Genomic DNA, 27,961 nt, shown 5'->3' on the forward strand with positions numbered 1-27,961 from the left:
GAGTTCAAATCCTGCTTCACATACTTACTAGTTTTCTGACTCTGGGCAAATTGCTTAATCTCTCTGCCTCAAGTTTCCTCATTTGTAAAATGAGGGAGGTTCAACTCAGTGGTTCCTTCTAGCTCCAAAACTTTTTATCTAGACCAGTGTCCCACCTAATGTGGGATTTCTTTCTGTAATAGCCCTGACAGGTGGCCATACTCTTGTCTTCATTTTCCAGCTTGATGTGTTTATTCACTTGCTGCAAACTTAGGAGTTTACACTGATTGTGTAACACATATGTAACAATGGAACGTATGCATTCCCTGTGTACCATACTTTTCTTTGACTTTGCTAGTGGAGATCATTTATGTTCTTTGGTACCCTTTGAACAAAGTATATAATCTAATCTAAGCCAACAAGCAGCATTAATTAAGCTCTTACTGTGTGTCAAGCACAAGACATATAAAGAAAGGGCAAATACAGTCCATGCCCTCAGGGAGGGAAGGAGAGTATTGTAGTTACTACTACAATAGTCTAGGTGTGGGGCGATAAGGGCCTGCACTAAGCTGGCAGCTATCTAAACCTTATTTTCAAAGTGGATATATGAAAACGTTGGAATGACTTGCCCTGGACATATGGTCTGATCAACCTTCATGCCAGGGATATTCCACTGTGGACCATGACAGCTTTTGGAAAGAAAAACCTCCCTTTGGGTTCATCAACCAAAACCTTAGAATTGAACCCTCAGTTCTTTTGAGTGTATGTGACCCGAAAATACCTTGTAGCAACCAGCATTTTTGTTGCGTGATTTGTTTGATTAAAACTGTGCCTCCCATGATAAATTTTTGAAGGGCAACAGTTAGTCCACTCTAGTTACACAAACTAGGCAGAGAGCCAATCAGGCAGAAGGAGACACTCTGTAGTTAGTATGGTTTTCTGGGAGATGTCAGAATTCTTTTGTTGGGGATACCTGTAATTAAAACAAATGGAGGAAATGAATTCAGAAAGGGGAGGGTGCTTGTTGCTAAATCTAACAATTCACAGTTGGGAAGAATTCTTTCTACATTGGTGTCTCATGCTAGCCAGGATTGTAGGTAGACATCAGTGACCGTTTATTGAGCTGAGACCTGCTAAAAAGAGGAGTGCTATGCGATGGGATGATAAGCCAGGGTTATCCCCAGTACTCTACTCGTGCCTTCCCACACGCCTATGTATGTTAGGTTAATTCCTTTCCCAAGAGCCAAGGAAACTGTCCCCCCAAGATTTGATTGGCCCCAAGGGCTGAAGATAGAGACTCTTGGCAGTTTCCTAGTGGGCTCAGTCCATGATGACATGTCTTCCTGTTCACTTAAAACATAAAAAGGCCCATCCATGGTAATTCAAGGTCCCTCAGACTTGTGAGATGTACCAGTGCCTTCAGAATTCCCATACCCTATCCTCATGACCTCATGTTTCCTTAGGGAGGCAAGGAAGCCATCTGTCCCTGAGTTAAGTGTTGTATCATTGTATAGTCTCCTACACTATGGCTAGGTAAACCTTTTGTTAACTGTTTAATGACCTACCCATATCTCATTTCATTCAAATATCTATCCTAAACTACCAAGGGCCAGCCTGATCCAGGCCTAGACTTCATCAGTGAGGCATCTCTTTCTATCAGTTGATCCAACTGATTAAAATAGCTTTTATTTTTCTTGGTCAAGTGAACAGGAAGGTTTGAGGGTGTTAACTAAGTAACAAGAAAGTTTTGGGTGCTTTAGAATTAGACAGTTAAAGTCCTTTTTTTTTTTTTTTTCCCAGTACAATTCTGGTTAGGGAAATAGTACATTGGAAAATCTGTAACAGTGACCAGCTGTAGGTCTGGTTTACAAGTTTACCCAGTCTCTTAATGGACGAGTTTGCCCGTTCTCATGACTCAGCGTCCCAGATTACATTCAGATCATGGAGGGCAAGTGCAGGGCCTGCCTGTACATAGCAGACACTGACAGGATCGTGGATTTAGAGCTGGAAGAGGCTTTAGAAGGCATCAAGTCCAACCCTTTTATTTTATATAAGAGGGAACTGAGGGCCAGAGAAATTAGGTGATTTACCCAGAGTCACCTACCTAGTAAACGTCTGAAGCAGGATTCAAAACCAGATCTCTGACTCAAGCCTAGCACTCTCTACTCTCAAATACCTAATAAATTTGAGTCTTTAATGCTTCCAGTGTATAAGTTGAAAGATATAAAATATTTACCAACTATCTACTCCATTTGGGATCTTAGAAGGATTTAAAAACTGTATTTGCATGACCCAAGTGTCAAGAAAGGGAGATGTTTGAAGAATTAATTCTTAGATTTTTTTTTTTTCGGTCCAGACCAGACCTGTGATCTCATAGGTATAGGAATCTCCCTCTGCTCATGTGGTTCAGCACCTGCACTTAGTAACTTAAGAGTCTTTGAGAATTTCCTGGGATACTGAAAGGTGAACTTGACACATGCAGTAGGAATTAGGCCCTGTCCTGCCTCAGAGGCCAGCTCTCAGTTATTAGACATAGATTGTTTTGTAGTTGGCATTCTTAGCAACACGTTATAAAATCAGCTAGGCATTTCAATCCAGTGGGTACTTACTTGGTCCCTTCCATGGACAAGGCACTGTGATAGGATGCTGTGGCCAAGGGGAAAAAAAAAAAGAATTTTGTGGTCCTTGCCCTCCAGTAGTTTATAGTTTAATAAGGAAGGTAAGCCATGCACGTGATTAACTACAATGTAATATAGTTGATATGAAAGACATTGTTGCATAATGGGTAGAGGTTTAATCTAGGTTCAACTCCTGCCTCTGACTAGCTCTGTGACTGTGGGCAAATCACTTAATCCCTCAATAGCCCCAAGCAACTCCCTAAGATTCTAATTATAGTTGATTGGCCAGTATGCATTGGTGGAGAGAGTTTCCATAAGAGTTCCCACACACAGATGATGTCACATTTCTGGATCAAATAAGATAACATTTGTGAAACATTTCGTGCAGAGTCTGTCACATAGTAAGTGCTTAATAAATGCTTGTTCTCTCCCTTTCCTTCCTCCCATTCAAAAAATAAACATCTTATTGAATATATACAGAATGTATTCAGTAAATCTGGAATAAGTCACCAAATGCTTTTAAATTTGATTCACCTTAAAACTTCTGGAGACTACTTCAATTGAACATTTATTAAGCATCTACTGTGTGCTTGGTTCCAGGGACACAAATACAAATAATGAAACAACCCTTATTTTCAAAGAGCTTACATTCTACTACTTTCCCAAGTCTTGTTGAGCAAAATTCTTTCTACCATTTATACATCACAGACAAAACCAACTAGCCTGTATTTATTGAAGTTCTGCTTTTTCCCAAGCACTGTGTTAGATGACAAAGATAAGACAAGCATGAAATAGGCCTGCCTTCAAAGAGCTTACAGTCTCACCAAAGGAGATGCCATGTATATGTAAACACTCATTCGCATACACACACGTTGTGTATAAATGTGTTTTTATAGAAATGTAATATATATTTTATATATATATAGTGTGTATATTATACATACATACAGACATGCATACCAAATAGATGCAAGATGATTGGGGGAAGGGGATAGGGAAAGATTTCGTGGAGAAAGTGCTATAGGAGCTGATCTTTGAAGGAAACCAGAGCCATCATTGAATTAAGCCTAGATTTTAGCCACACCTTTCTAGTAAGGATCATCCTAAGAAAGAAGAGAAGTGATTACATTTCTATCAGATGATCATCTAGCCACTGTTTGCTAGATTCTGCACTAGAAACTGTATAAAACCTGTTACAGGTCAAGTCTCCGCCATGCAGGAGTTTGCTCTCTGAAGTGTTGGTCTGATGCCACGGCGGCTTTTGTTTTTTTTCAATAGGTGTAGAACGGAGACGCATCTATGACATCGTGAATGTGTTGGAGTCCCTGCATATGGTTAGCCGGGTGGCCAAAAATCAATACGGCTGGCACGGATGGCACGGCCTCCAGAAAACCTTGAAGAACCTCCAGAGACTAGGAAAAGAACAGAAATATGAAGAGCAGATGGCCTACTTTCACCAAAAGGAGCTCGACCTAGTGGAGTATAAATTTGGAGAGCGGAAGAGGGAGGGCTTCCTGGATTCCCAAGACCAACAGTTATTGGATTTCTCTGAGCCTGACTATGCCTCTAGTGAGTTTGCTGTGCTCCCCAAAAAGTTTCAGCGTTAAATCTTCAGCTTTAGAGGTTTCTTCTAATTCCCATTCCAATTCCCATTTTCTGTCCCAGAATTCTCTCCGATCCAAGCCAACAGGCATTTATCACATACTTAATAATAGGGGTAGAGGACAGAGGACTGACCTGTGATTTCACTCGTATAGGGAACTATCAGATGAGGGAACTCCTCCTGCCAATGCAGGCTGGCACCTTCTCTTCAACTTAGAAAGCTGCCGAGAGCCCAGAGAGGTTAAGATGATTTATCCAGGAGATGGCACCTTACGTTTTACGACTATTATCTTATTGGATCCTCACGTTAATCCTCAGTTTGTTTCAATACACATTTATTAAGCACCTACTATGTGCCAGGCACTAATCCTGTGAGCAAGTGCTGCTGTTATCCCCCTTTTACAGATAAGGAAACTGAGGCAACAGAGGTCAAGTGACTTGCCTAGGGTCACACAGCTACTGAGTATCTGAGGTAGGATTTCAATTCAGGTCTTCCTTTGAGTCCAGTACTCTGTCCATCATGCCACCTAAGCTGTTTACTGTGTGCTAGGTGCTGGGGAATACGAAGACAGAAAGGAAAATAATCTGTGACTTAGCACAATGCTTTGCTTATAGTAGATGATAAATATTCATTGAGTTGAACTTTCCTGAAGCTTTCATGGCGACTCGTCCAAGATTTAGTGGTTCATCTCTGATGTTAGACCAATATTTCAGTACACTCTTCTTACTAATTTTGGAGTGGTTTTTTGGTTTGTTTGTTTGTTTGGTTTTGGTTTTTGTCCAGAGCTTTGATTTTTATGGCAAGTAATTTAGATTGACAACACACACACAGTGACAGCCTTGCTACTTTTGCATTTTGTTTGTTGTTTTCTATAATAGCCTTGCTTTGATGACTACTTGAAAGGTTACATGTTAATTCCAGTAATGGTTTCCCTTGCTTGAAACATTTTGGAAACTCTCTTTGATACTGTCTTCAGCTCACAGAGGTTGATGCAAACTGAAATCAGCAAAAACAAGAGGACACTATATAACACTTCTCACAATAATTGCAAGACAAACAGTGTCAAAAGGCATTGGTGTTCAGAACAATTCAGGCACCCATCTTGAGTGGCTAAGGGCCTGGACTTGCAATTAAGAAATTGAACTAGCTATGTAACCCTGGACAAGTCAGTAGCTCTCTCTGTGTGTCTCAACCTAGTCATCTATGAAATGGGGGGCTCAGGGGATGGGAGGGATTTGATGGCCTCTCGAAGTCCCTTCTTGGGAGAGAGGTGGAGTGGACCGCAGGTGCACAATGAGGTGTGTGTGTGGTCAGACTTGGTCAATATGTTGGGGTTTTTTTTTTTTTTTTACAAAACTGTACTTCTTTGTCACATGAAAGGACATTGAACAGGATGGAAGGTAATGGGAAATGAGTTTTGTTTTTGAAAGAAATGCATGTCAGTAAAATATTTGCCTCTATACTCCTTGAGGTCAGTGACTGTCTCTCTTCTTTATATCCTCAGGGTTTAGCACAGTGCCTGACACCAAGTAGGCACTTAATAAATGTTTATTTAATTGAAAAGACCAAGTATTTGTCCCCAGAACCAGTTTTAAGCTACCCAAGAAAATAATTTCTTTGTAATTATGATCATACCTCGTTCTATAGGTCAAATTATATCCCCATGTGGCGTGGTATGAGGGATACGGAGGTGGCCTTGGAGTCAAAATCTGTGACCCTGGCTTTCAATGTAATCACATTCCTATTTAAGTGGGAAATTGTCAGGAAAGATCCTGCCACTGTCAGGAGATAGAAGAAGATCTCTAAGACTGGGTGATGCCCCAGGTAACTCCTTCAGGACTGTAAGTTGCAGAAAAGGTGCTTGTCCACGTTAGTAGAAAGCGTTCCCTACTCCATTGAAATCATAGACCTGGACCAAAAACAGACCCTCTGAAGGGCATGATCCTCGTTCAGTTTCAGAAGTACCCTTTGAATGGGCTGCCTTGTAGGGACTGTTGACCCAAGACTTGGTGCGGCCTTTGCCCTGATGAGGGGCTCCTCTTGACTCATGTGTTCTCTTCTCTTTGTAGTATCTGCAAACAGCAGGAAGGACAAATCTTTGCGAATTATGAGCCAGAAGTTTGTCATGCTGTTCCTTGTCTCCAAGACGAAGATAGTCACCCTAGACATCGCCGCCAAGATCCTGATTGAAGAGAGCCAGGATGTTGCTGATCATAGCAAGTTTAAAAGTAAGAATCTGATCCCTTAACCCCGATTGCCTCATACAATTAAAAAAAAAAGTAAGAATCTGACCATAAACACTGGCTGATGCTAAGGTAACAACTCGATACAATTTTCTCCTGTTCTGTTTCTGAGCAAGGGCAGATGATTGTGATTTTAGACAACTGAATGGGGGGGGGAGAGCTCACAGTATTAGAGAAATCATTTAGTTCCACTCCCTTGTTTTACAGTTGAGGAAACTGAGGCCCAGACAGAAAAGTAAAGAATTACAATGATAAGAAATAGGACCAGGAATAGAACTTGGGTCTACTCCCCTTTCCACCAGCAGTTCAGGTGAAGCCACTGAGACAGTTAGAGGGTACAGTGATTAGAGAATGGACTTAGAATCATGAAGTCCTAGCTGTGTGACCTGGGAAAGTCACCTAACTTCTCTGAGACTCAGCATCCTCTTCTATCAAATGGGGATAATAATCCTGCCTACCTTGAGGAATTGTGGCCAGGATCCAGAGAGGTAGCACATGCAGAGTGCTCTATACACCTTAAAGCACTACATAGATGCCTTGTTTAAGACCGTGAAGCTTCCCAATCCTGTGCTCCTTTCCCCCTTCTATGGCCCTCCTTCTCAGAGAAGGAGGTAGCAAGTGTTCTCCTCACAGGGGAAGACAAAACTGGTGCTGCAAATGCCAATCTGTCCGTAAGGGCAAGAGGACCGCCGGTGTTCCTGTGTTGTCATTGCATCTGAGATTGAGTGTCTGGGTTCTCTTCCTTTTCCTCCCACCCTCTGCATAGTCTTGTAAAGGATGGGAATGTAGGACACTGGCAGGAATGCATAGGCTAGTGAGGATTTGAGCGGATAATGTTAATTGTTATTGTTGTTGTTATTATTGTAAAGATGATGATGACAATAATATTATTTATATAGCATTTTACATGTGTTAGAATTATGATGATGATGATATCATTTACATAGCATTTTACATGTAATTATTATAATGATGGTGATGACAATAATAGTATCATTTATGTAGCACTTTACCTGTGTTAAAATAATTATAATGATGATGATGACAGTGATACTATCATTTACATAGTACTTTACATATGTTATCTCATTTAATCCTTACAAAAACCCTGGGAGGTGAATGCTATTGTAATCCCCATTTTATAGATGAGGAAACTGAGGCTGGGAGAGAGGTTAAGTAACTTGCCCAGAGTCCCATAGCCAAGAAATGTCCAAGCAAGTGTTTGAACTCAGGTCTGTATAACATAGAGACCAGTACTCTCTCCATTATATCCATAATGCTACCTTGCTGCCACACATTACCTAGTTAGGTCATGGCACCTTGACGATGAAATTTGCAGAGTACTCATTATTTAGAATATAAGCTTCTTGAAGGCAGGAACCGTTTTTGTTTTTTCTCTATATCCCCAGTGCCTGTCACATAGCAAGCATTTAATAAATACTTGTTGATTGAGTGATCATTTGAAATAGGTTACAGGTTATAGATTTGGAATTGGAAGGGTCCTTGAAGGCCCTTTACTCCAAATCCATTGTTTAACAGGTGAGGAAATTGGCCCAGAGGCAGGAAACCTTGCCCACAGTTACACAGGTAGTAAGTGACTCAGCCAGCATTAGAACCCAAGTCCTCCGACTGTAGACTTAGCACTTCCCACTGCACCGTCCTGCTGATTTAGTTTAACCCTGCAGGTAAAGACAATAGCAGTTAGCTCACTGAGGCCCTAAGACTGGTTTACCCAGCTCCTTTCTTTGGTATAGCATCTAGTTTCTAGTGTACCTTTGCAGCCACCTTAGGCAAAGGAAGAAAATCTCTAGCACTCGTAGCTGATGCTTTCAGACAGTGATAGAAAAATCCCTTTCACTCTATCTTCTGTCTTGAAGGAGAATGGAATTACTCCCTGTGTGTAATCACTTTCCTATTTAGATGGAGCTTTTCCTAGAACCCATCAACTGCTTAAGAAGAAATTGTCACAGCCTTATTTATCCTCCCAGTTTTTGTGTGTTTTCTACTCTGAGCTGAATATAACTTCCTGAAATGTTCTCTGGCAATTGAGTTTTTTAATCTCTTTCTGGAAACATGGGAAATTTGAAGGAATACCTTGTCTCACTGAGGCAGTGGCCGGCGTGTGTTACAGTGGAAAGCATAGCTGAACTTGGAGTGCTGGGACCTATAAACCTATGATCTTGTGACCTGAGTTCAAACCCTGGTTCTATCGCTTCCTACCTAGCCCCAGCTTCCTAAAATGAGATTGGATTAGGTGGTCTCTGAGATTCCATCCAACTCCTATCTGTCTATTCTCCTCTGATCCAAATTCCAGGCATTTTAGACGAAGAAGCCACAATCCAAGTCACATTGCCACTCATCACAGTACCTCAGTGACCATAAGCCATGAGAGCCTTTCATGGGACCTTGGGGGTCCCTGCCATCTCTACAAAGGTGCTGCTTAGCAGCCTACAGGTGACCTCCTTCAGAGACCACAGGACCCGCTTTTGACAGTGCCATAAATTAGAACTCCTGTTTGCCAGCAATTTCTTTAAAGAATTAATTTTCCTGGTTGGTGTTTTTGCCTTTGATTCCTATCCCTCCGCTTTCTCCACTGCCAGGGTGCATCATAGAAGAAGTGGGAAGCTATTGGAATAAAAAATATTACAAATATTGTCCACTGAGTCCCAGGCAGTTTAACACAGAGAAAGCTGGTGGCTGTGTACTTAAGTCCTGCATCTCGCTGCCTACCTTCCCTAGGCCCTGAACCCAACAGTCCTGGGGACCTCTAACCAAGTAACCATCACTGGGTTTTGTCTCTCAGCAAAGGTACGAAGGCTCTATGACATTGCCAACGTTCTGACCAGCCTGGTGCTCATTAAGAAAGTTCACGTGACCGAAGAGCGAGGTCGGAAGCCAGCATTCAAATGGATCGGTCCTGTGGATTTCAGCACAGAAAATGGTAGGTTGGGGGCATGGCTAGAGGCTTGTTTTATTTGCTATTCCAAATCAAACAGGATTCTTGTATTTTATAACTGTCAAGACTGATTCTTCTCTCTTCGCACCCAATCACGTGCAAAACTGTTACGTTTCAGTGTAGCTTGGAAACTAGATTCTTTTAAAAAATAATATTTTATTGATGCTTTTGATTCTGACTGATTCCTTGACCATGCCTGACAGTAAATGCCTAATTCTGTACCTGTAGTCCATCACCCCTCTTCCAGGAGAAGGGGTGTGTTTACTCTGTTTGTGTCATGGACTGGACCCTTATGTCAGTGTAGTGAATGAAGCCTGATAGACCCCTTTTTGCCATAATGTTTTTAAATGCATTAAATAAAATACATAAGATCATAAAGAAAACCAATTGTGTTGAAATGCAATTATAAAAAAAAATTTTTTTAAGTTCATAGACCCAGAATTAAGAATACGTGCTCTGGAGTCAAGATGAGTCAATTACATTGGTTCATTTCTATCATTGTCATTTCCCAGTATCATTCGCCACCCCTGCTGCTTCTCCATTGAACCCTCTTTTATGAAAAAAAGAGTAGAGTTAAGCAAGCCTACCTGACACACTGACCAGGTCTGACAGTGCATGCCTTGTTCTGTATCAGTAGTGCACCACCTCTCTACCAAGAGGAAAGAGCTGTTTCATTTCATCATCTGCCCTCTGGAGTCAGGATTGATCATTGCATTGAGCTGATTCTGATGCCTTAGTATTGTTTTTCCTTTACATTCTTAGGGGGTTTCTATCTTATTGTTACTCTACAGAGTAAAACTCAACAATGTCCTCAGACACTTACTAGCTGTGTGACCCTAAGCAAGTCACCTAACCCCAAGTGCCCCCCCCCCCCCCCAAAAAAGACTCAACAAGTAAGGAAGGAATAAAATTCTGAGATCCCAGATCTGGCACTGTCAGTCAGCAGAATCTTGGATTTCAGTTCTAAGTTCTTGTCAGATGTTTGGACCCTTAGCAATTGCAAAAGAAACATTGTTTTCAAGTCTGATTCCAGATCTTACAATAGCAGAATAAAGTATTTTATTTGTGTTAAAAAGAAACAGGAGCTTCTAGATAAGGTGAAAATTGTATTAACTGCTGTATCATAACTGAAAATGGAAAAGATTGACATTGCAGGAACTACTTCCTTTGAAAATCAATTTTAAAAGGTATTACATAGCATCTTCTTGCCACACTGTAAAATATAAGAACACAATCTTGAACTTAGACTGGTGTTATGTAAGGGCTCAAGGCCTGACTATCATTATGATTGATATTGTAGACAGTAGCTTTTCTGCTCAGAAAAATACACACTATTTGCAGGTTTGGGTTTTTTCTTTTTCTTTTGTTAGTAGTTCAGCTAATTTTGATGCTAACAATGTAAACTCAACCAAGCCTTTTTTTTTTTTTTTTAAATTATGTTTGTTTACTCGTCTATCTAAAGCATCTATCTATCTTAACTTTTTGGGTATCCTGGTTCCCTTTAGCAGACCAGTGAAGCTTATGTACCCTTTCTCTGAATAATGTTTTTAAATCCATAAATTAAAATATGTAGGATTACAAAGGAAGTCAATTATAATGAAATACAGATATCAAACTGTTTTTTAAAAAATGAAACAAGTTCACAGAACCCTACTTAAGGGAAGGGGAAAAGAACAAGCAGGGTGTATGTATGTTGAGAAAAAAAATGGGAAATAAGATTCGAATAGAGCCAGGTTATAGAAGGCCTTGAAAAGGCAGCCAAGGAGTTTGAGATGAATGTGGTAGGCAGTAAGGAGCCATAGTAGGTTCATGAATAGGAGTGTTACCTGATAAAGTTAGTTTTTAAGAACAATATGTCCTAATGAGGTAATTTTCAAGTTGGAAGAAGATTGAAATAAGGAGGCCAGCAAAGAGAGTGTTCTTTAAGGCAGTCTGAGTTGGACTTCAAAGGATGGGAAGGAGTTAGATTGACCAACAAGGAAAGAAAAAACTATATTGATAGAAATATAAACTACCCATTTTTTACTTAAACCTCATTTGTACAAACCTAAGAAAGACCTATAGTTGGTTTTATTTTTAGTGAATACCCATTTATTCTTTTTTTATTGTTTCAAAAATATTGTTTTATCATTATTATTGATAATATTTATATACAACTTTAAAATTTGCAAAGCACTTTACAAATATCTCATTTGATCCTCATAACAGCTCTGGGAAGTAGGAGCTTTTCTTGTCCCCATTTTACAGATGAGGAATCTAAGGCTTAAGAGCTTAAGTTACTTGCCCAGGATCACAAAAACTAGTAAGTGTCTAAGGCTGGATTTGAATTCAGGTCTTCCCAATTCCAGATCCAGTGCTTTATTCACAGTGCCCCCATTCAGAACAAAACTCTGTGTGTGTGTGTGTGTGTGTGTGTACACATATATGTGCATGCATGCACGTACATGTGAGTATATATGTGTATTTTAGTTAAAGCTGAGACAGTTATTTTAGTTCCATAGCAAACTAAATATAAAAAGAGTCTAACTATAGGACATCAATCATTTGCAATAATATGTAAATTCCTCATCAACGCATCTTCCCTGATTTTTATGTTTTCTGCAAAAGGATAAATTAAAGTTCTGTAAAGAGAACAATTGCATTCTTTATCAAATTTACCTTTTTCCAAGGCACAAATCATCATATTCTCATTATGCTTTGTATCCAAAAATTTTAATTAAAGTGTTATCATTTTCATTTTATAATTGCATAGGGAAATGCATATTTTGCAAATACTGTAATTTGGGTCATCAAAGTTTTAGCAAGAGATAGTTATTTTATATTTTTCTAGACATCATCTGTAGATAAATTCAGGAGTCAGAATTATAAGGTTGTGATTAAATTGAGAAGGCCAGTCTTACTTAACCTCTCCTGTGGAAGAACAAATGTTCTTTAGACTTGTTCTAGACTTGTTAGACTTGTTCTGCTCCCCCTCAGGTGTCATCCAGTTCAGCCTCCCTCATTTTACATATAAGGAAACTGAGGCCCAGAGAGATCAAGCATTTGGCCCCACACAGGTTGTGAGCCTCAGGGGTGGGACTTAAACAACCAAATCTGCCGACTGCAGAGCTTGCCTTAAAATGTCATTTTCTGCCTTGGGGGACAGCAAGTTCCCCATCAGTCTGAGTTGTTAAGCAGAGGCTGGGCAGCTGTTAGTCAGGAATAATGTAGAAGGGATTCATGATTAGGATAAGGGTTAATATCTCTGTGTGTATGCACACGTATAATATATGCACATATACATACAAACATGTATGCATGTGTGTGTACACACACACATACGAGTTTATCTCAATGGTCAGCAAATTCCTGGATTTATCCTATTTTTTGATTCATGCTTTTGTTCCGACTCCAGCCTTGTTGCTCTAATTGCAGTGAATCTCGTCATGATAACAACGTTCTAAATTAATTCCTTTATGCAGGTGAACAACTCGTAGGTGTTTCAACATCTGCTCTGCCAGAACTGAAAACAGAGCCACGCTCCCCTTTTCAGCCCTGTGTGAAGCAAAGACTGGCCCGCCATAGCTCCTTCAACGTGATTCCCACTTCAGACGGGATCAAAAGGAAAGTGAGCTCAGAACCCAGCAGCCCTCACCGAGGAGAGCGAGGTAATTAGGGAGAGCCACGCTAAGTACAGTGTCTGGCACTTAGTAGGTACTTCATAATGTTGATTGATATAAAATCTGGTCGATAGTAATAACAGCAATCACTTTCTTCTGCTGCTAAAGACTTTTTCTGCCACTTTATTTGACTTGAAAGTGACGGCAGGTTCTTAATAGTTGTACCAGTGGAGAGCAAATGCGCAGCCACCTACCATCAAGGTGGGGGTGGTCTTTATGGCCTCTGACCCCATCTCTTCCAGCTCTAGGGCCATTATGCTCCTGTGATACAATTTTGGACTATAATCGTTTAGTGGTGAATGTGGATTTTTGTTGTGTCTCAGCGGTGTTGTGTAAGAAGCCTCTTTCAGTCCTTGATAATAAGCCTCCCACTTTGCTTTGCAGGTTCAGATGAATATTGCTCGAAAATAGTCAACCTGGCAGCTGCCTGCAGGCAGAAGATAGATGAAGATTCACAGTAAGTAGCCTTGAGAATGTATTTTATCAGAAAGACGAATTCAAATTCTGACTCTGGCAATGAATAGCTCTCTGACCATCAGCGAGCCATTAAATGGTTTTGACCCTCAGTGTCCTCATGTGTAAAGTGGAACTGGTAATACCTACCTCCCAAAGGGGTTGGGAGGTTCAAGTGAGATACTGTTTTCAAAACACTTTGAAAACTTCAGATCACTCTGTAAATGCCAGTTGTCATTTTGGTACGGACGAGCTTTCTGAACCCAGCCCACGAGATCATAGATTTGGCGGTCACCTAGTCCAAAGCTCCCCACTGTACATGTGAAGAATCAGACTCAGAGAAATTAAGTAAACTCACCCACAGTCACAAAGCAGCAAAGCCAGAATTCAAACCCAGATCCCCAGATCCCAAATCTAGCAGGAGTTCCAGCATGCCAGCTCACATCTGGGCCATTTTCTCTGCCCTTAGTTTTTGGTGAGATGGCTCCACAGGAGAAAGTGAGGCTGGTGACCTTGCACAGCCCTCCCTCACTGAAATCCAATTCACTTGAAAGCCACGGCATCACCTTCCCGATGCCATGGTCCTCTTCGAGAACCAAGGACAAACAGCAACAACATGTCCTGGGTATTGGCAGAGTGATTTTAATTTTTTTATTAGTAGACCTTTGATTTCACTGGTCCTAATGAGGAACTCCCTCTGATTTGGACGAGCACATGCAGAGCAATTTATGGTCTTGGAAAGCTGGGGCACTGAAAGATGGTGTTACATCATTCAGGGTCACACAGCCATAATGTATCAAAGGCAGGACTTGAACTCGGGTCTTCTCGACTCCCAGGCGAGCTCTATATCCATTACACCACGCTCCCTCCCACATTGAATATTGTTGTTGTTCAGTCGTTTTCAGCTGTGTCACTCTTTGTGACCCCTTTTGGGGTTTTCTTAGCAAAGATACTGGAGTGGTTTGCCATTACCTTCTCTAGCCCATTTTACAGATGAGGAAACCAAGGCAACAGGACAAAATGACTTGCCCGTGGTCACACAGCTAGTTCAAATTTGAACTCAGGAGGTTGAGTCTTCTGACTCTAGGCCTCTAGCCACTGCTCCACCTAGCTGCCTGCTTTTAATATTAGCCTGAGCAAAACTTCAAGATAAATCACTGAAGACACCTCTCTTTGCAGAGATGAGGAATTGTGTGTGTGGAATATTGCATATAAAATCAACTTTTAGATTTGTTGATTAGTTTTATAAAGTTTTTTCTTCCTCTTTTTCTTCATTTTAGATTACTTTTCAGGAGTTCTTAACCTTTTTTGTGTGTCCTATACCCATTTGGCAGTCTGGTGAAGCTCAAGGAACCCTTCCCAGAATCATATTTTTATATGCATAAAATAAAATACAAAGGAAACTAATTATATTGAAATACAGTTATCAATTTTTTTAAAAAATCACATTCACATGTGTTGAATATGATGGCTACAGTGGGAAATGTAGGTGATATCAAAACAAAAAATATCAATAAAATTTATTTTTCAAAAGTGAAAAATTATCATTCCCCCCCAGAAATTGCAGTCCAAAATTTAATTTCTTTTTGGATTTACCATGCATTGGGGGGCATGTCATGACCATGTCATTACACTCTTCTAGAACACAGAATTCTCAAGGTAGCCTGTATGTACATTAAAATAATCATTTTCTTCTCTATTTCAGGAATCAGGGATGTATCAGTAAAAAGATGTTACACTCATCAGGCAAGCTCGACCCTGTTCCTCCTTTCCCAGGTCATCCTCAGGACTCAGAATATTGCTTTCATCCATTATCCCACCAAGTATTCTCTAATGCCCCAGCAGACCTGTCGCCAATTCATCTGCAGAATGGTCTCGATGGACACGTAGCTCTCGTACCCACTCCCACAGCCTCCAAAGCAGAGAGCTTGAAGCCCACCGTGCTCCCCAATCAACCTTTGGTCTATGTTCCCTCTACTTCTCTCTTCATGCTATATGGAAGCCTCCAGGAAGGCCACCCCAAACCAGACAAGGGCTGGGATACTCCCGACGTGGCACAGACCTCCTGCTTCTCCACGGAACTGTCAGCTCTTCCCCTTGTGAGCTCTCACAAGCGCAGGCCTCAGCAAGCTCAGGAGCCAGCTGCTAAGAGACAGAGCACAGAGATTGAGGATGGCCCGCTCTCGCTGGTGTTGCCCAAGGTAAAGGAAAGAGGGGGCCCCTGTCTGCATCTGATTAACCCAGAGTGTTTTTAGCAGCCAAAGAAGTGAATAAGCTACTGCTTTACCTTAGAAAGGGGGCGAGGGGAAGCAGAGGGGAGGAAAGGAGTCATTAGGCGTATCTGCCTTTAAGTTATTACATGTCCCTGGTATATTTGGAGCTTAAATGCACTTCCTTAAAAGCCTATTTTAAAAAAAACTCCTTCCCTAAAAGACCCACTATTTAAGAGGCTACCATAGAGTATATCTTAAGAAATACCTTTAGAGAAAACTTGGGGAGAACTTGAGAGCTGTAAGAGAGATTCAGTTTGTGCTGCTGGTGCACCTGGGCAGAGCCAGCAACAAGGGGCGAATGTTACAAAGGAGGCAATGCAGGCTTGGGGGGGGACACCCCAATATTGAGAGCCCGCCCATGACATGGGCCGCCTCAGGAGAGGCTGGACTGCCCCTCTTGGTAGCTAGGGGCTTCAAAAAGCTGTCCAACACCTAATCAGGCATGTTGTAGAAGAGGTTTGTTTTAATATAGGCAGCCACTGAGATCTGTAGATCTGAGTTCTTAGTCTGTGATTCTGTGAAATTGGATCATGAGTATTTGAAACGAGAATTCTAATTCACCTTTTTTTTTAAATTTTCCAAGAATAATAAATGAAGGAAAGATTTTGGAAATTACAAAGTGACATCCAAGGATTAGGTGTCATCCAATCAACAGGCATTTATTAAGCACTTACTGTGTGCCTAATCATGCCTGATTAGGTGTTGGACAGCTTAATCAAACTATTGAGTTGACCCACAGCTGAGTTAGCACAGAGTGCAAATGGCTGCAAAAATGTTTTCACTTTTAATGCTGTGTTTTGAGAAGGCTAGGCCTAGTAATGGAGGTAGGCTGGCTGTTTTTTGTTTTGTTTTGTTTTTTAACTTTCGTATTTGTTCTTCAATTTGGTTTTGCTTAGAAACTCACAGACTCTACCGATGTTGCCTCTCCCGGGAGTATTGGTAGTGTAGGTACCATGCCCTTAGAAGCTTTTCAGGGGTACCCAGAAATGCCCCTTGCTGTGGAGGCAGCAAGAAAAACTACAATCCAGTGCCTAGCTACCCCTAAGAGGAAGAATCCTTTGAGAAATGCAGACATTGAAAAGTCTTCAAAAGAAAGAGAAAATCTCTCTGAAGAAAACACCAAAGATCCGTCTCAGCCACAATATCTTTATGTGCAGTCTGCGCCTGGTAAGAAACAGGGAAACATTCTAGAAACCTTATGTCTCTTATGTTCATATCTCTTAAGCTGGTGGGTTGATTCTTTTTTTAAATTTCATTTGTGTCACCCAAGCATTGTTAGTCACTGGGTAATCTGTGGCCCGAGATGCACATCATCTCTTGGCCTCTTTCTCACTCCAAATCATGTGTGACAACCTCCTGAGGCCATGTTTCCTCTACCTATAAAATTAAGATAATGGCAGCTTGTACTTCAAAGATACTGAACAGATAAGTAAGATGAGATGTGAAAAATCCAGTCAGCTAACAAGCATTTATTAAGCACTAATTGTGTGCCAGGCACTGTGTTCTTTTCTGTAGGGAGCTTAACTGAATCTGGTATTAGCTAATCCAGGAAGGGGGAACCTGTAGCCTCAAGGCCACAGGTGGTCCTCTGGGTCCTCAAGTGCAGCCCTTCGACTGAATCCAAACTTCACAGAAGAAGGTACTCCACCCTTGATAATCCTAGCAATGATCATTATTCTGGTGAGTAATGCTAGCTAATCGTTAGGATTCCTGGTAGACCCTCTTGGCCCAGGACACATTCTTGAAACAACCTGGTAAGATAGTTTAATGCTACCCTGTGCTAACATTAAAGCCCAGAAATGCTAGAAACCCATTTCTGAAAGACAAACAAATAAAGAGCATGAAACTATTCCAGTTGCCAAGATATTTCTTTGACATTCTTTAGTTTCCACATCTGTGACTTAGGTGTTTGTTATTTTTCATGACTTTAAAAAAGTTTGAGATTTGCCTGCTACTGGCATTTCTTCTACCAAACCAGATTGTAGTCTCTCTTAGCCTTGGTGCATGATCCTTTAATTTTTTTAATTTATTGCTTATTATTAACATTCTTTTTAAATTTTGATTTCCAAATCCTCTCCTTCATCTCCTCCCCCATCCATTGAGAAGGCAAGCAATATGATATCAATTATACATGTGAAATCATGCAAAACATTTCCTTATTAGCCACATTTCCAAAAAAAGCAGGAAGAATAAAGTGAGAAAAGTATGCTTCAGTTTGCACTCACACAGTTCATCAGTTCTCTCTGGAGGCAGATAACATTTTTTCATCATGAGTCCTTTGGAATTGTCGTGGATCATTGTATTGATCAGAGTAAGCCTGGTCTTTCTCATTAGAGCATTTCTATCACTGTGCACAATGATGTCTCAGTTCTTCTCACTTTGCATCATTTTGTATAGGTCTTGCCATATTTTTCTGAAATTATCCCCCTCATCATTTCCCACAGCACACTAGTTCTCCCGTCATAATCATATGCCACAATTTGTTCAGCCATTCCCCAATTGAAAAGCATCCCCTCGATTTCCAGTTCTTTGTTCTTGTTCATTCACATCCAACTCTTGGTGATCCCATTTGGGGTTTTCTTGGCAGAGGTACTGGAGTGGTTTGCTGTTTCCTTCTCCAGCTCATTTTATGGGTAAGGAAACTGAGGCAAACAGGATTAAGTAACTTGCCTAGGATCACACAGTTAGTGTCTGAGACCAGATTTGAACTCAAGTCTTCCTGACTCTAGGCCCAGTTCTCTATCCACTGTACCTCCTCGCTGCCCAATTCCAATTCTTAGCCACCACAAAAATTGTTGCTATAAATATTTTTGTACATATAGTTCCTTTTCCTTTTGGATACAGACCTAGTAGTAGTAGTATTGCTGGGTCAAAGGGTATTAATGATTTTATAGACTTTTGGGCCCAATTCCAGCTTGTTCTCCAGAATAGTTGGACCAGTTCACTGCTCCACCGATAGTTCATTAGTGTACCTATTTTTCCGTCATCCCCTCCAGCATTTGTCATTTTTGATAGGTGTGAGGTGGTACCTCAGAGTTGTTTTAATTTGCCTTTCTTTATCAATAGTGATTTAGAGTATTTTTCATATGACTATCAATAGTTTTAATTTTTTCTTCTGAAGACTGCCTGTTCATATCCTTTTGTCCATTTATCAATTTGGGGAATGGCTCTTATTTTATAAATTTGACTTAGTTTTATACTCATTATGTAGTTGAGAAATGAGGTCTTTATCAGAGAAACTTGCTGTAAAAATTTTTTTACATTACTTCATTGTCTACGGATCTTTTAGCAAAATGTAGTTTCCCTGATTATCCCTTTTAATTAGGTCTGTTTTTGGTTTTGCTTTGTCTGAGATCATGATTGCTATCCCTAACTTTTTTACTTCCACTGAAGCATAATAAATTCTGCTCCAGCCCTTTATTTTAACTCTGTGTGTGTGTGTGTGTGTGTGTGTGTGTGTGTGTGTGTGTGTGTGTCTTTCTGTTTCAAGTGTATCTCTTATAAACAACATATTGTTGGATTCAGGTTTCAACTCAGGGATGACTGTCTCCAAATTTGTCTGGGCTGTTCCTTTGGATGTCAGACACACATTCTTGCTGAATTCTACTTAGAAGCAACTAGGTGGCCCAGTGGATAAAGTACTGGACCTATAGTCACAAAGACCTGAGTTCAGATCTGGCCTCACAAGCTATGTGACCCTGGGGAAATCACTTTAACCTCTGTCTGACTCAGTTTCCTCATCTATAAAATAGGAATAATAATAGCACCTACCTCCCAGGGGTTGTTGTGAGGATCAAATTACATTTCTTCAGCGCTTTGTAAGCAACATGCTGCCTAATGCAGCTGTTATTGTTGTTGCTTTCCATAATGGTGGTACCACTTCACAGCTACACCAGCAGTGCATTTGTGTGCCTGTCTTCCCACAGCCCCTCCAGCAATTGTCCATTTTCCTTTTTTAATCATCTCTGCTCCTGTACTGAGCATAAGCAGATGGTCCTTGTCAAGCCTATTCTCAAAGCCCTTCCAGCTTGATAAGACCTTTTATTTCATTGACATAGCCCCCAGGAACTGAGATTCACCTCTATGCTTCTATAATCTATCAAAGTACGACTGGGGCAGAGATCTGTAGTATTTGCTAACATTGTTTTTACTTAGAAATTCTTCACTAGTTCATTTATATTGAATTTCCCATCCCTAAGAGCTAAAAAGGACATGAGTTTAGGATCATAGATGCAGATCAGCAAGGGACCTTATAGGCCATCAGTCAAATGCCCTCCCACCATAAGTCTTTTGGGGGTTTGGTGAGGTTTTTTTTGTTTATTTGTTTAGAAATAAGGAAAGTGAGTCTTAAAATGTAAAGAGACAGCTAAGATCACACTGCTAGTAAGAAATTGGAATGCAAGTCTGTTTTGATATGGGATGCTCAAATAGGGAGGGAGGAAAGAAGGAAGCATTTATTGAGCACCTACTTTGTGCCAGGTACTGTGTTAAAGGCTTTACTTGTATTATATCATCTAATTCTCACAACACCTTTGGTGCTATTATTATCCACATTTTATAGTTGAGGAGACTGAGGCACAAAGAAGCTAAGTGACTTGCCTAGGGCCACAGAGCTAGTAATTGTCTAAGACCAGATTTGAACTCAAGTCTTTCTGACTCCAGGTACAGCACTCTATCCACTAAGCCACCGAGCTGCCTCTAGATACATCTGTGGTGTTACCAACTTGGGACTTCATGCCAACAATGCAGATTTCTGCCCATTTTATGCAGATCTTATCCACATTCTCCCATAAGTTCACTACAAGGGGTCTACGCAAAGTGCTGGAAGCCTTCCTCAGGTTCTCCTAAAATCACAAAGAAGTATAAGTTGAGAATCCTGGCTGCCTGTCTGTCCTTGCCTTTGACCTGTAATCAGCCCAACTTTCCTTCCTATGACATCTCTCCTTGGTGGAATCCCTTCCTCCTGTTCTCCTTTAGCGTGCCTCATCGTGCCTTTCTGAATACTAAGTAGCACTAATTCTCCTGTGTCGTTTTAGGATTAAATGGTTTTAATTTCCTGCTGCCTGCCCACCAGGCTGCCAATGCTGTTGGACCATCTCCAAGTCAGTTGACTTCTCTCCATGTTCCATGCATGGTTGTGCCGTCTACAGCCCTGGCCCCAGTGCCTTTTTTCTATTCTCCGGCAATCAACAGTCCAGTGCCTTCTTCTGGCCCAGTGAATTTTGGCTTACCAGGCCTCAGATCATCAAGTCAGCTCCTTGTTGGCACCAACATGGTTAATCCAAAGACATCAAAAGTCCCATCCACGGAACCACAACATCCAGGCCAGTCTCCAGTTAACCTAAGCCCTGGGGCATCCAGGTCCCGTAATACAATCACGCCTGATTCCCCTATTTGCATGGGTCACCTGGTAACAATTATGAAACTACCCCAGGTGAGTCCTAATAATACTTTTATACTAAATAACAATTAACAGTTTTAATTACAGAAAGGCTATTGTTTTCTGAGATTCAGAGATGAGGGGAAATAGTGTTATCTTCCTGTGGACCTTCTGGAGGGCGGTTGTCAGGAATTGGGCTGGGCTCAGCCACGCCAACAAATGTTGTGTATAGAATTATAGATTTAGAACCATGAGGTCCTCAAGACCAATACCTTTATTTTACAGATAGATAAACTGAAGCCTAGAGAGGTTGAATTATTTGTCCATGGTCGTACAGCAAGTGAGTCTCTTGAGAATAAGATTTGAACCTAGGTTTTCCTAAATCCAAGTACAGCTGCTTATCTAATACATGCTCCCCTCTCCCTCCTCCACATGTAGCTTACCTCTCTGGCTTTTATATACTTTATATGTTGCTATTCATAGGATTGTAGCTTTAGAGACAGAAGGGACATAAGGATTATCTTGTCCAGCCCCTTCGTTTTATAGAAGAGGGAACTGAGGCCCGGAAAGATGAAGCAGGCTGTTCAAGGTCATACAGGTAGTAAAGGACAAAGCCTAGATCTGAACCCACGTTCTCTGATTCCAAAGTCCAACACCCTTTGTGCATCTACTGCCTCACCAATGTAGATCCCAAGTCTTTCGCAGGTTCTCTCCTCATATAATTCTCATGCGCATCTTTCTCAGAATCTAAATCATGCACAGGAGAGTCACTTTGTGGGGCAGAGGCCTTCTGGTGGATTGTTTCAAGTATTTCAGGGGTACAGCAATTCTATCACTTGGGCATCTGTTATCTTGATGGATATTGGGTATACTATAAATCTACGTGCATATAAACTGAGTAGAGTTTACAGGAGGTACAGGGGACCAAATAAGCTTTATACTATAATCCTGAAAAAACATGGCCACTTTAAAGAAGCAGTGGATTTGGAGTCCTAAGACCCAGATTCAAATTTTGGCCCTGCCACTTGTCTTGATATGAGATTACTGCAATTGTAGTAACAGTGATAATGGCTAAGATGTATGTAGCACTTATTCTGTGCCAGACACTATGCCAAGCACTTTATAATTATTATCTCATTTGGCCCTCAAAACAACTCTGTTGATATTATGTATGAACCTGGATTTGAACCCAGGTCTTCAGGATTCCTTCAATAGTATGCCAGCTCATTAGTCACTGCACAAAGCTTCTATATTAAGAGTATCAGTGTTTAAAATAATAAATATTAAAATAATAATAATAAATAATGAAATAATTCCTAGTCTCAGAATTGTGTAATTCTTAGCCCCTTTTGCCCTCTTTTCGACCTTTTACCCTCTTTCCTCTTTTCTAGCACCACCATCACGATCAAAGCAGAAGGCAGCGGCCCGCGACTAAGGGTTGATTTGTTTATCTGTAGCATAGATCACCATGTCCAAAACACAGCATTATCTGTTGGCCAGCTTTCTAGTGATGAAGGTCTAGCTAAGTCAGTCTTTGAACTGGAGACATTAAGTTAAGTCTGTCCCTAGACTTAACCCACTTGGGTTACAGCTGTTGTAGCCTTGAAGAACCAGGGTAGGACAATCCATATACCTCTTACTCCTAATTGTATGGAGTAAAGGACAGAAAACTGGACTTGGGTTCAATGCTTAAGAATTATATGACCCTTCTCAGGTCACTTCTCTCTGGACCTTCATTTCCTCATCTGTCAAATGGAGATGACAGCAGTGCCTACCCTTATAGGTTTGTTGTGAGGAACAAATGAAGTGATGTATGTAAAACATTTTGCCAAGCTTAAGACACTATACAAATGGGAGCAATCATTACTACAAAGTACTGGTTCCAAGATATTATATTGTGGAGGCACTTTGTTTAAAGTAAAAGTTTTGGGGGCAGCCAGGTGGCGCAGTGTATAGAGCACCAGCCCTGGAGTCAGGAGGACCTGAGAGTTCAAATCCAGCCTCGGACACATAACACTCACTAGCTGTGTGACCCTGGGCAAGTCGCTTAACCCTATTGCCTAGAAAAAAAAAAAATAAAAGTTTTAAAAAGTCTCTGTGCTTCTGAGAAAATTTTAATGATTGCAGCTCTCACACACAGACATACATGTCACATTAAGGTTTGCAAGATGCTTCAGGTAGGGGCAGCTAGGTGGTGCAGTAGATAGAGCCCTGAAGTCAGGAGGACCTGAGTTCAAATCCAGCCTCAGACCAAACACTTAACACTTACTAGCTGTGTGACCCTGGGCAAGTCACTTAAGCCCAATTGCCTAAAAAAAAAAAAACAAAAAACAAAACCGCTTCAGGTACATTACCTACAAAACCACCATGACATAGATCCTTCACATGTTATCCTCATTTTATAGATGGGGAAACTGAGGTTGAGGTCACTTGCCTCATCACACGCTTGTAAATGGCAGGGCCAAAATTGGGTCTTAGGACTCCAAATCCACTGTTTCTTTAAAGTGGCCATGTTTTTTCGGGATTATAGTATAAAGCTTATTTGGTCCTTTGTGCCCCTTGTAAACTCTTCACAGTTTATATGCACGTAGATTTGCAGTGCACCTAATTTTTTCAGAATTGTTTCTTCCTAATTCTCACCAGTAAAGGGCCAAACCCAATCTTCAGTCATACCAACCAAGGAATGTTCAAAAGCAAACTAATACAGTTAAAGAGTAAAAGTTGCCCTGGAGATTTTAGGGTCTGTACACAGCCTAAAAGTTAAGGTTGAAGAGGAGACAACCTAAGTGTATGAGAAATAAAACTGGGAGCAAGCTTCCTAGCTATCCCTTTATTTGGATTTATTCTAATTCTAGTGGCAGGTGAGGGGTTGCTTTCTTTTCTTCTTCTTCTTCTTAGTGTTATTATTATTATTAGGACCAAAACCTTCAAGCAAGTATCCAGAGGCTTTGAAGGCTGCTTCATATTAAGAAAACGTCTTAGTTTTATAAGGGACACTGGTTTAACATTCTGATTCATAGGTCATGTTGCACCATGATGATTATGATCTGACTTGACTTCTTTTTTTCATTTCTAAATAGTCACCAGGCCCAATGACACCCAAGAGCATCCGGCCGCCATGCTGCGAGACCTTCTTCAAAACTCCTGGCAGCCTTGGAGAACCTGTGACTTGGAGAAAAATTGAAGGGAGTCAAAGAAATTTAAGCTCTGCCCAGAGGAGACTCCAGATATCCAGTGGCAGTCCTGATTAACTGTAGTGTAGCCACATGGAATGGAGAAACCCACCAGGGATCTTAACACTTGTTATAAGGGGCATGCTAGTCCCTAATGGGCTGTTTATACTACAGAGCTTAAGAGTATCTTTTCCCATTCTCTTCCACTAGTCCTGTTAACTCTCCCTCCTTTCAAGTCATACATATTCCTGAAAGTAATTTTTTATTAATTGCTCATTTAACAGCCATGAGGTTACAAACACTATACAGCAGTGAAAGCATTGACTCACAGTTGTGGTTTCAACGTCTTCTTGCTCTTAAGTCGACTGAAGAAGCTACCAGAGTCTTGTGGTTTGGGAAAAGGTGAGCTGTCTAGCACTTAACTAGAGTAATCATTCCTTACTTTACATAGACTGAACTTACCCTGAGTAAATCTGTGGTAAAACCAATTACTTTCTGCAATTAAAAACTTAACTGCTCTCTGAGTCTCTGTCGGTTAAAGACAGCATCATCTATACATTCTACTTTTGTATTTATTTTGTTCCTGAAATGGGACTTAGTGGGAAGAAAAAAAGAAGTTTACAACTACAGAAAAACAGATTTTCTCAGGGCATGACTACTTGAATGTTAATACTATTTCCTCTGTAATTTGCCCTATACTTAAAAATCCTAATCACCTATGGATGAATGTATACATGTGAAAAAAAAAAAGTTAAGACCAGAATAACTGTGAAGAATAACATGCTATGATATATGTCGTGTAAATGAATTGTACTAACATTATTTGTGCAGGTAAGAAATGAGGTGAAAGATAGGGGGACAATAGTTAGTGCTCAAGTATCCAAGTGAAAAGTTAGTTTTTGGTGCTATGTTTTCAAATCCCATACTTTCAGTTTCCTTCCCTCCTCCCACCAATCCCATCCCACCCACACCCCATCACCACTACCACATTCTTTTTCACAATGTGAAATTTAATGAAACAATTGGGAGCAAATTCTTTCTAGCACTTTCTGTTGAGTTCAAATGAGAAATGTAGAAATTCTCCTTGTAGAGTATGTCTGAGGGGAAGAAACTTGGGATGTTTTGCCAGGTATCCAAATTAGGAAAATGACTTAAGATGGATAAATTAGTATAGGAAAAACCAGCACTCTTTTCTTTGACTCATTTCTTTATTCTTGCAAGGGGCAAAGGAGAGAATAGGTACATTGTAATTAAGTATCTAAGAGTACTCAAACGAGAATTGTTTGATATTCGGGAGGAATAAGAATGGTTAGTTTACAGGTTTTGAATATATTGTCATAAACAGTAGTCCAAGTGCCTTTCTACTGTATCCCTCTGATCAACCACATGACTTTGTTGTAACAAGTATGAAGATGCCCAGAAGGGTACTGCTGATTTCTAAATGTGCTGGCATTTATCTCATTCGCTCTTTAGAATAGATTTATCCTTTTTTCCCTGCTATTTTTCCTGGATATTTAGAATCCCCTAACCTGGTCCCAATAAAATGTTATCCAAAAAAAAAAAAGAATTAAAATATTGATTTAAGTGACTCTGGGAGTCTGATTAGCTTTTTATTAACCAATCCAATTCAACAAGCATTTATTAAGCACCTGCCCTGTGCCAGGCACTATGTTAGGTGCTAGAGATACAGAGGCAAAAATCAAATAATCCTTCTTCTCAAGAACTTACATTCTACTGAATGAAACAGGAAAGTAATAATAATCTTAAAGCCTTCAAGGTAGGCAGCTTCATTAAATAAAAATGCCATTTTTTTTTACTTAAAGTTTTATAGACACTACACTTTTAAAGTTTACATAATTCTTTTTTCTTTTTTATTCGCTCTTCTGAATAACTCTTAGAAGCTAAACAAATAAATAGAAAGCAGCAGTTTTGTTGCTATGTGAAAAATGAGATGAACTATTGGAGGCCACCAGTTAGCACCCATGTGATTGAGAGAAAGAGAGGGCTGACCTTGGAGCCAAGGTGTGTGACACCTGAGTGAATCACTTCATTTCCCCATGCTCCAGACAACTCTCTAAAATGGCAAATTACAGAGGTGTCAACCTGCGTTGGTAGAAGGAATTTCCTCCTCCTAGGAGCTCCCTGTCAATGAAATCACAGGTTCAGTCCCTGTCCTATCAATGATTGAAGATAGAGATGAACCTGAGCTAATAGAGATAGATAATGATTTGACCTTATTAGGTAGATAATGTGATATATAGGCTATAAATCTGTACAGGGTACAAGTTTTTTTTTTATCATAGGCCAAGTATAAGATTTTCTCCGTAACGTTTTCACTGAGATGGCCTATATTTTATATCAAAACTGTTTTGTCTTTCTGTCCCCCACCCCAATCTTCCCACTGTACCTGAAAACTCACCACTTAATATCTTTTCTTGATTCCTTTACTCTCTCACTTTGTATCTCTTTCCTGTATGGTGTGCCTCTAACCACGAGGGATACAACATGTAGGAAGGATGCCTGGAATCTTGGGGGATCCCGAGAACCTCCTATCCCATATCTCTCATTTCTGCAGGACTGGTGATGGGACAGCCATACTTGGCGACCTAAGACCAGAACATGGTTCCTAAAGTATCCAACATCCACTTCTAAAGGTGTGGCCTTGATAAAAAGAGACCACAAAGATCATTACTTTTGGGGACAGTGCCTCCAACAGAATACCTTTCAGTACTTGAGCTGCTGAACTCAATTTGGGGGAGATTTTTTTTTTTAGTAGTAAAGAAGCAATGGCAATCTAGACTCTAACACTGTATAATGTAAAAGGAAAAAAAATGTCAGCAATGCTGCTAGGACAATGCAGTCTTTGTATTTGCACTGAGGAAGGTGCACACATGGCCCAGGGTTTGTGAAACCCTTCCATCCTGGTACAAGTGTTGGGGACATAACTTATATACTTGAATCTACCAACCAAGTTTACATTTCTCAAGTTCTTTTTAAAAAGGTGCTATTTCTGTATTTAAAAAAGCTGTATTTTTTTTCCTCCATGTAAAGCTGCTTGCTGTTTATATTATTGCACTGCTAGTTTTCTGTAGTTATTAATGTTATTGCTGCTTGTAGCTTTCTTCCTATCATTTCTCCCTTTCCTTCCTTCTCCTTAGCTATGTTCTCTATAACTGCATATAATTTTATTTACTACAAGCACACTGATTTTTTTTTAATTCTTCTAGAAAAATATTAAACTTTGTGAAATAGCAATAAAAAATTTTTGAAGTAAGAAGTGGTTTGTTAGTGGGTGTTTATTTTTGTTGGATATTTTGTTTTCTTTTTCCTAATATGATAGCAAATTGGTTACCATTCCCTTTCATGTATTCAGATCTTACTGTATTGGAGTAAAATAACACTGGATTTTAATAATAGGACCCCAGGTTAGAATCCCTGCTCTGCCATTTACTGTGTGACCTTAAGTAATTCACTTCAGTCAGCTGGCCCTTCATTTTGTCATCTGTAAAATAAGGGCGTTGAATGAGATCACTAATTCTTAAGCATACTAGTAAGTTCTCTCTGTAAGTGTGCTTATTTGATTTTTTAAATCTTTTCTCTTTCTTTAGCTCTTCCAGGGATTCT

The 27,961-nt window shown here is 40.3% G+C and overlaps 1 protein-coding gene across 1 annotated transcript in view; it reads left to right on the forward strand.

Annotated features, from left to right (window-relative positions):
• Window positions 1-27,533, forward strand: part of E2F7 (E2F transcription factor 7) — a 47,364-nt gene extending 19,831 nt beyond the window's left edge. The window contains exons 5-13 of the mRNA XM_027842455.1: window positions 3,876-4,166; window positions 6,270-6,428; window positions 9,247-9,384; window positions 12,861-13,046; window positions 13,443-13,515; window positions 15,217-15,712; window positions 16,681-16,951; window positions 20,821-21,218; window positions 24,245-27,533. Of these exons, the coding sequence (XP_027698256.1) occupies window positions 3,876-4,166; window positions 6,270-6,428; window positions 9,247-9,384; window positions 12,861-13,046; window positions 13,443-13,515; window positions 15,217-15,712; window positions 16,681-16,951; window positions 20,821-21,218; window positions 24,245-24,415 (2,183 nt within the window). The 3' untranslated portion in view covers window positions 24,416-27,533. The remainder of the gene's footprint in view (window positions 1-3,875; window positions 4,167-6,269; window positions 6,429-9,246; window positions 9,385-12,860; window positions 13,047-13,442; window positions 13,516-15,216; window positions 15,713-16,680; window positions 16,952-20,820; window positions 21,219-24,244) is intronic.
• Window positions 27,534-27,961: the final 428 nt, after the last annotated feature.

The sequence above is a fragment of the Vombatus ursinus genome, unplaced genomic scaffold (assembly GCF_900497805.2).
Source record: "Vombatus ursinus unplaced genomic scaffold, bare-nosed wombat genome assembly UNPS02014874.1, whole genome shotgun sequence".
Lineage (NCBI taxonomy): Eukaryota > Metazoa > Chordata > Mammalia > Diprotodontia > Vombatidae > Vombatus > Vombatus ursinus.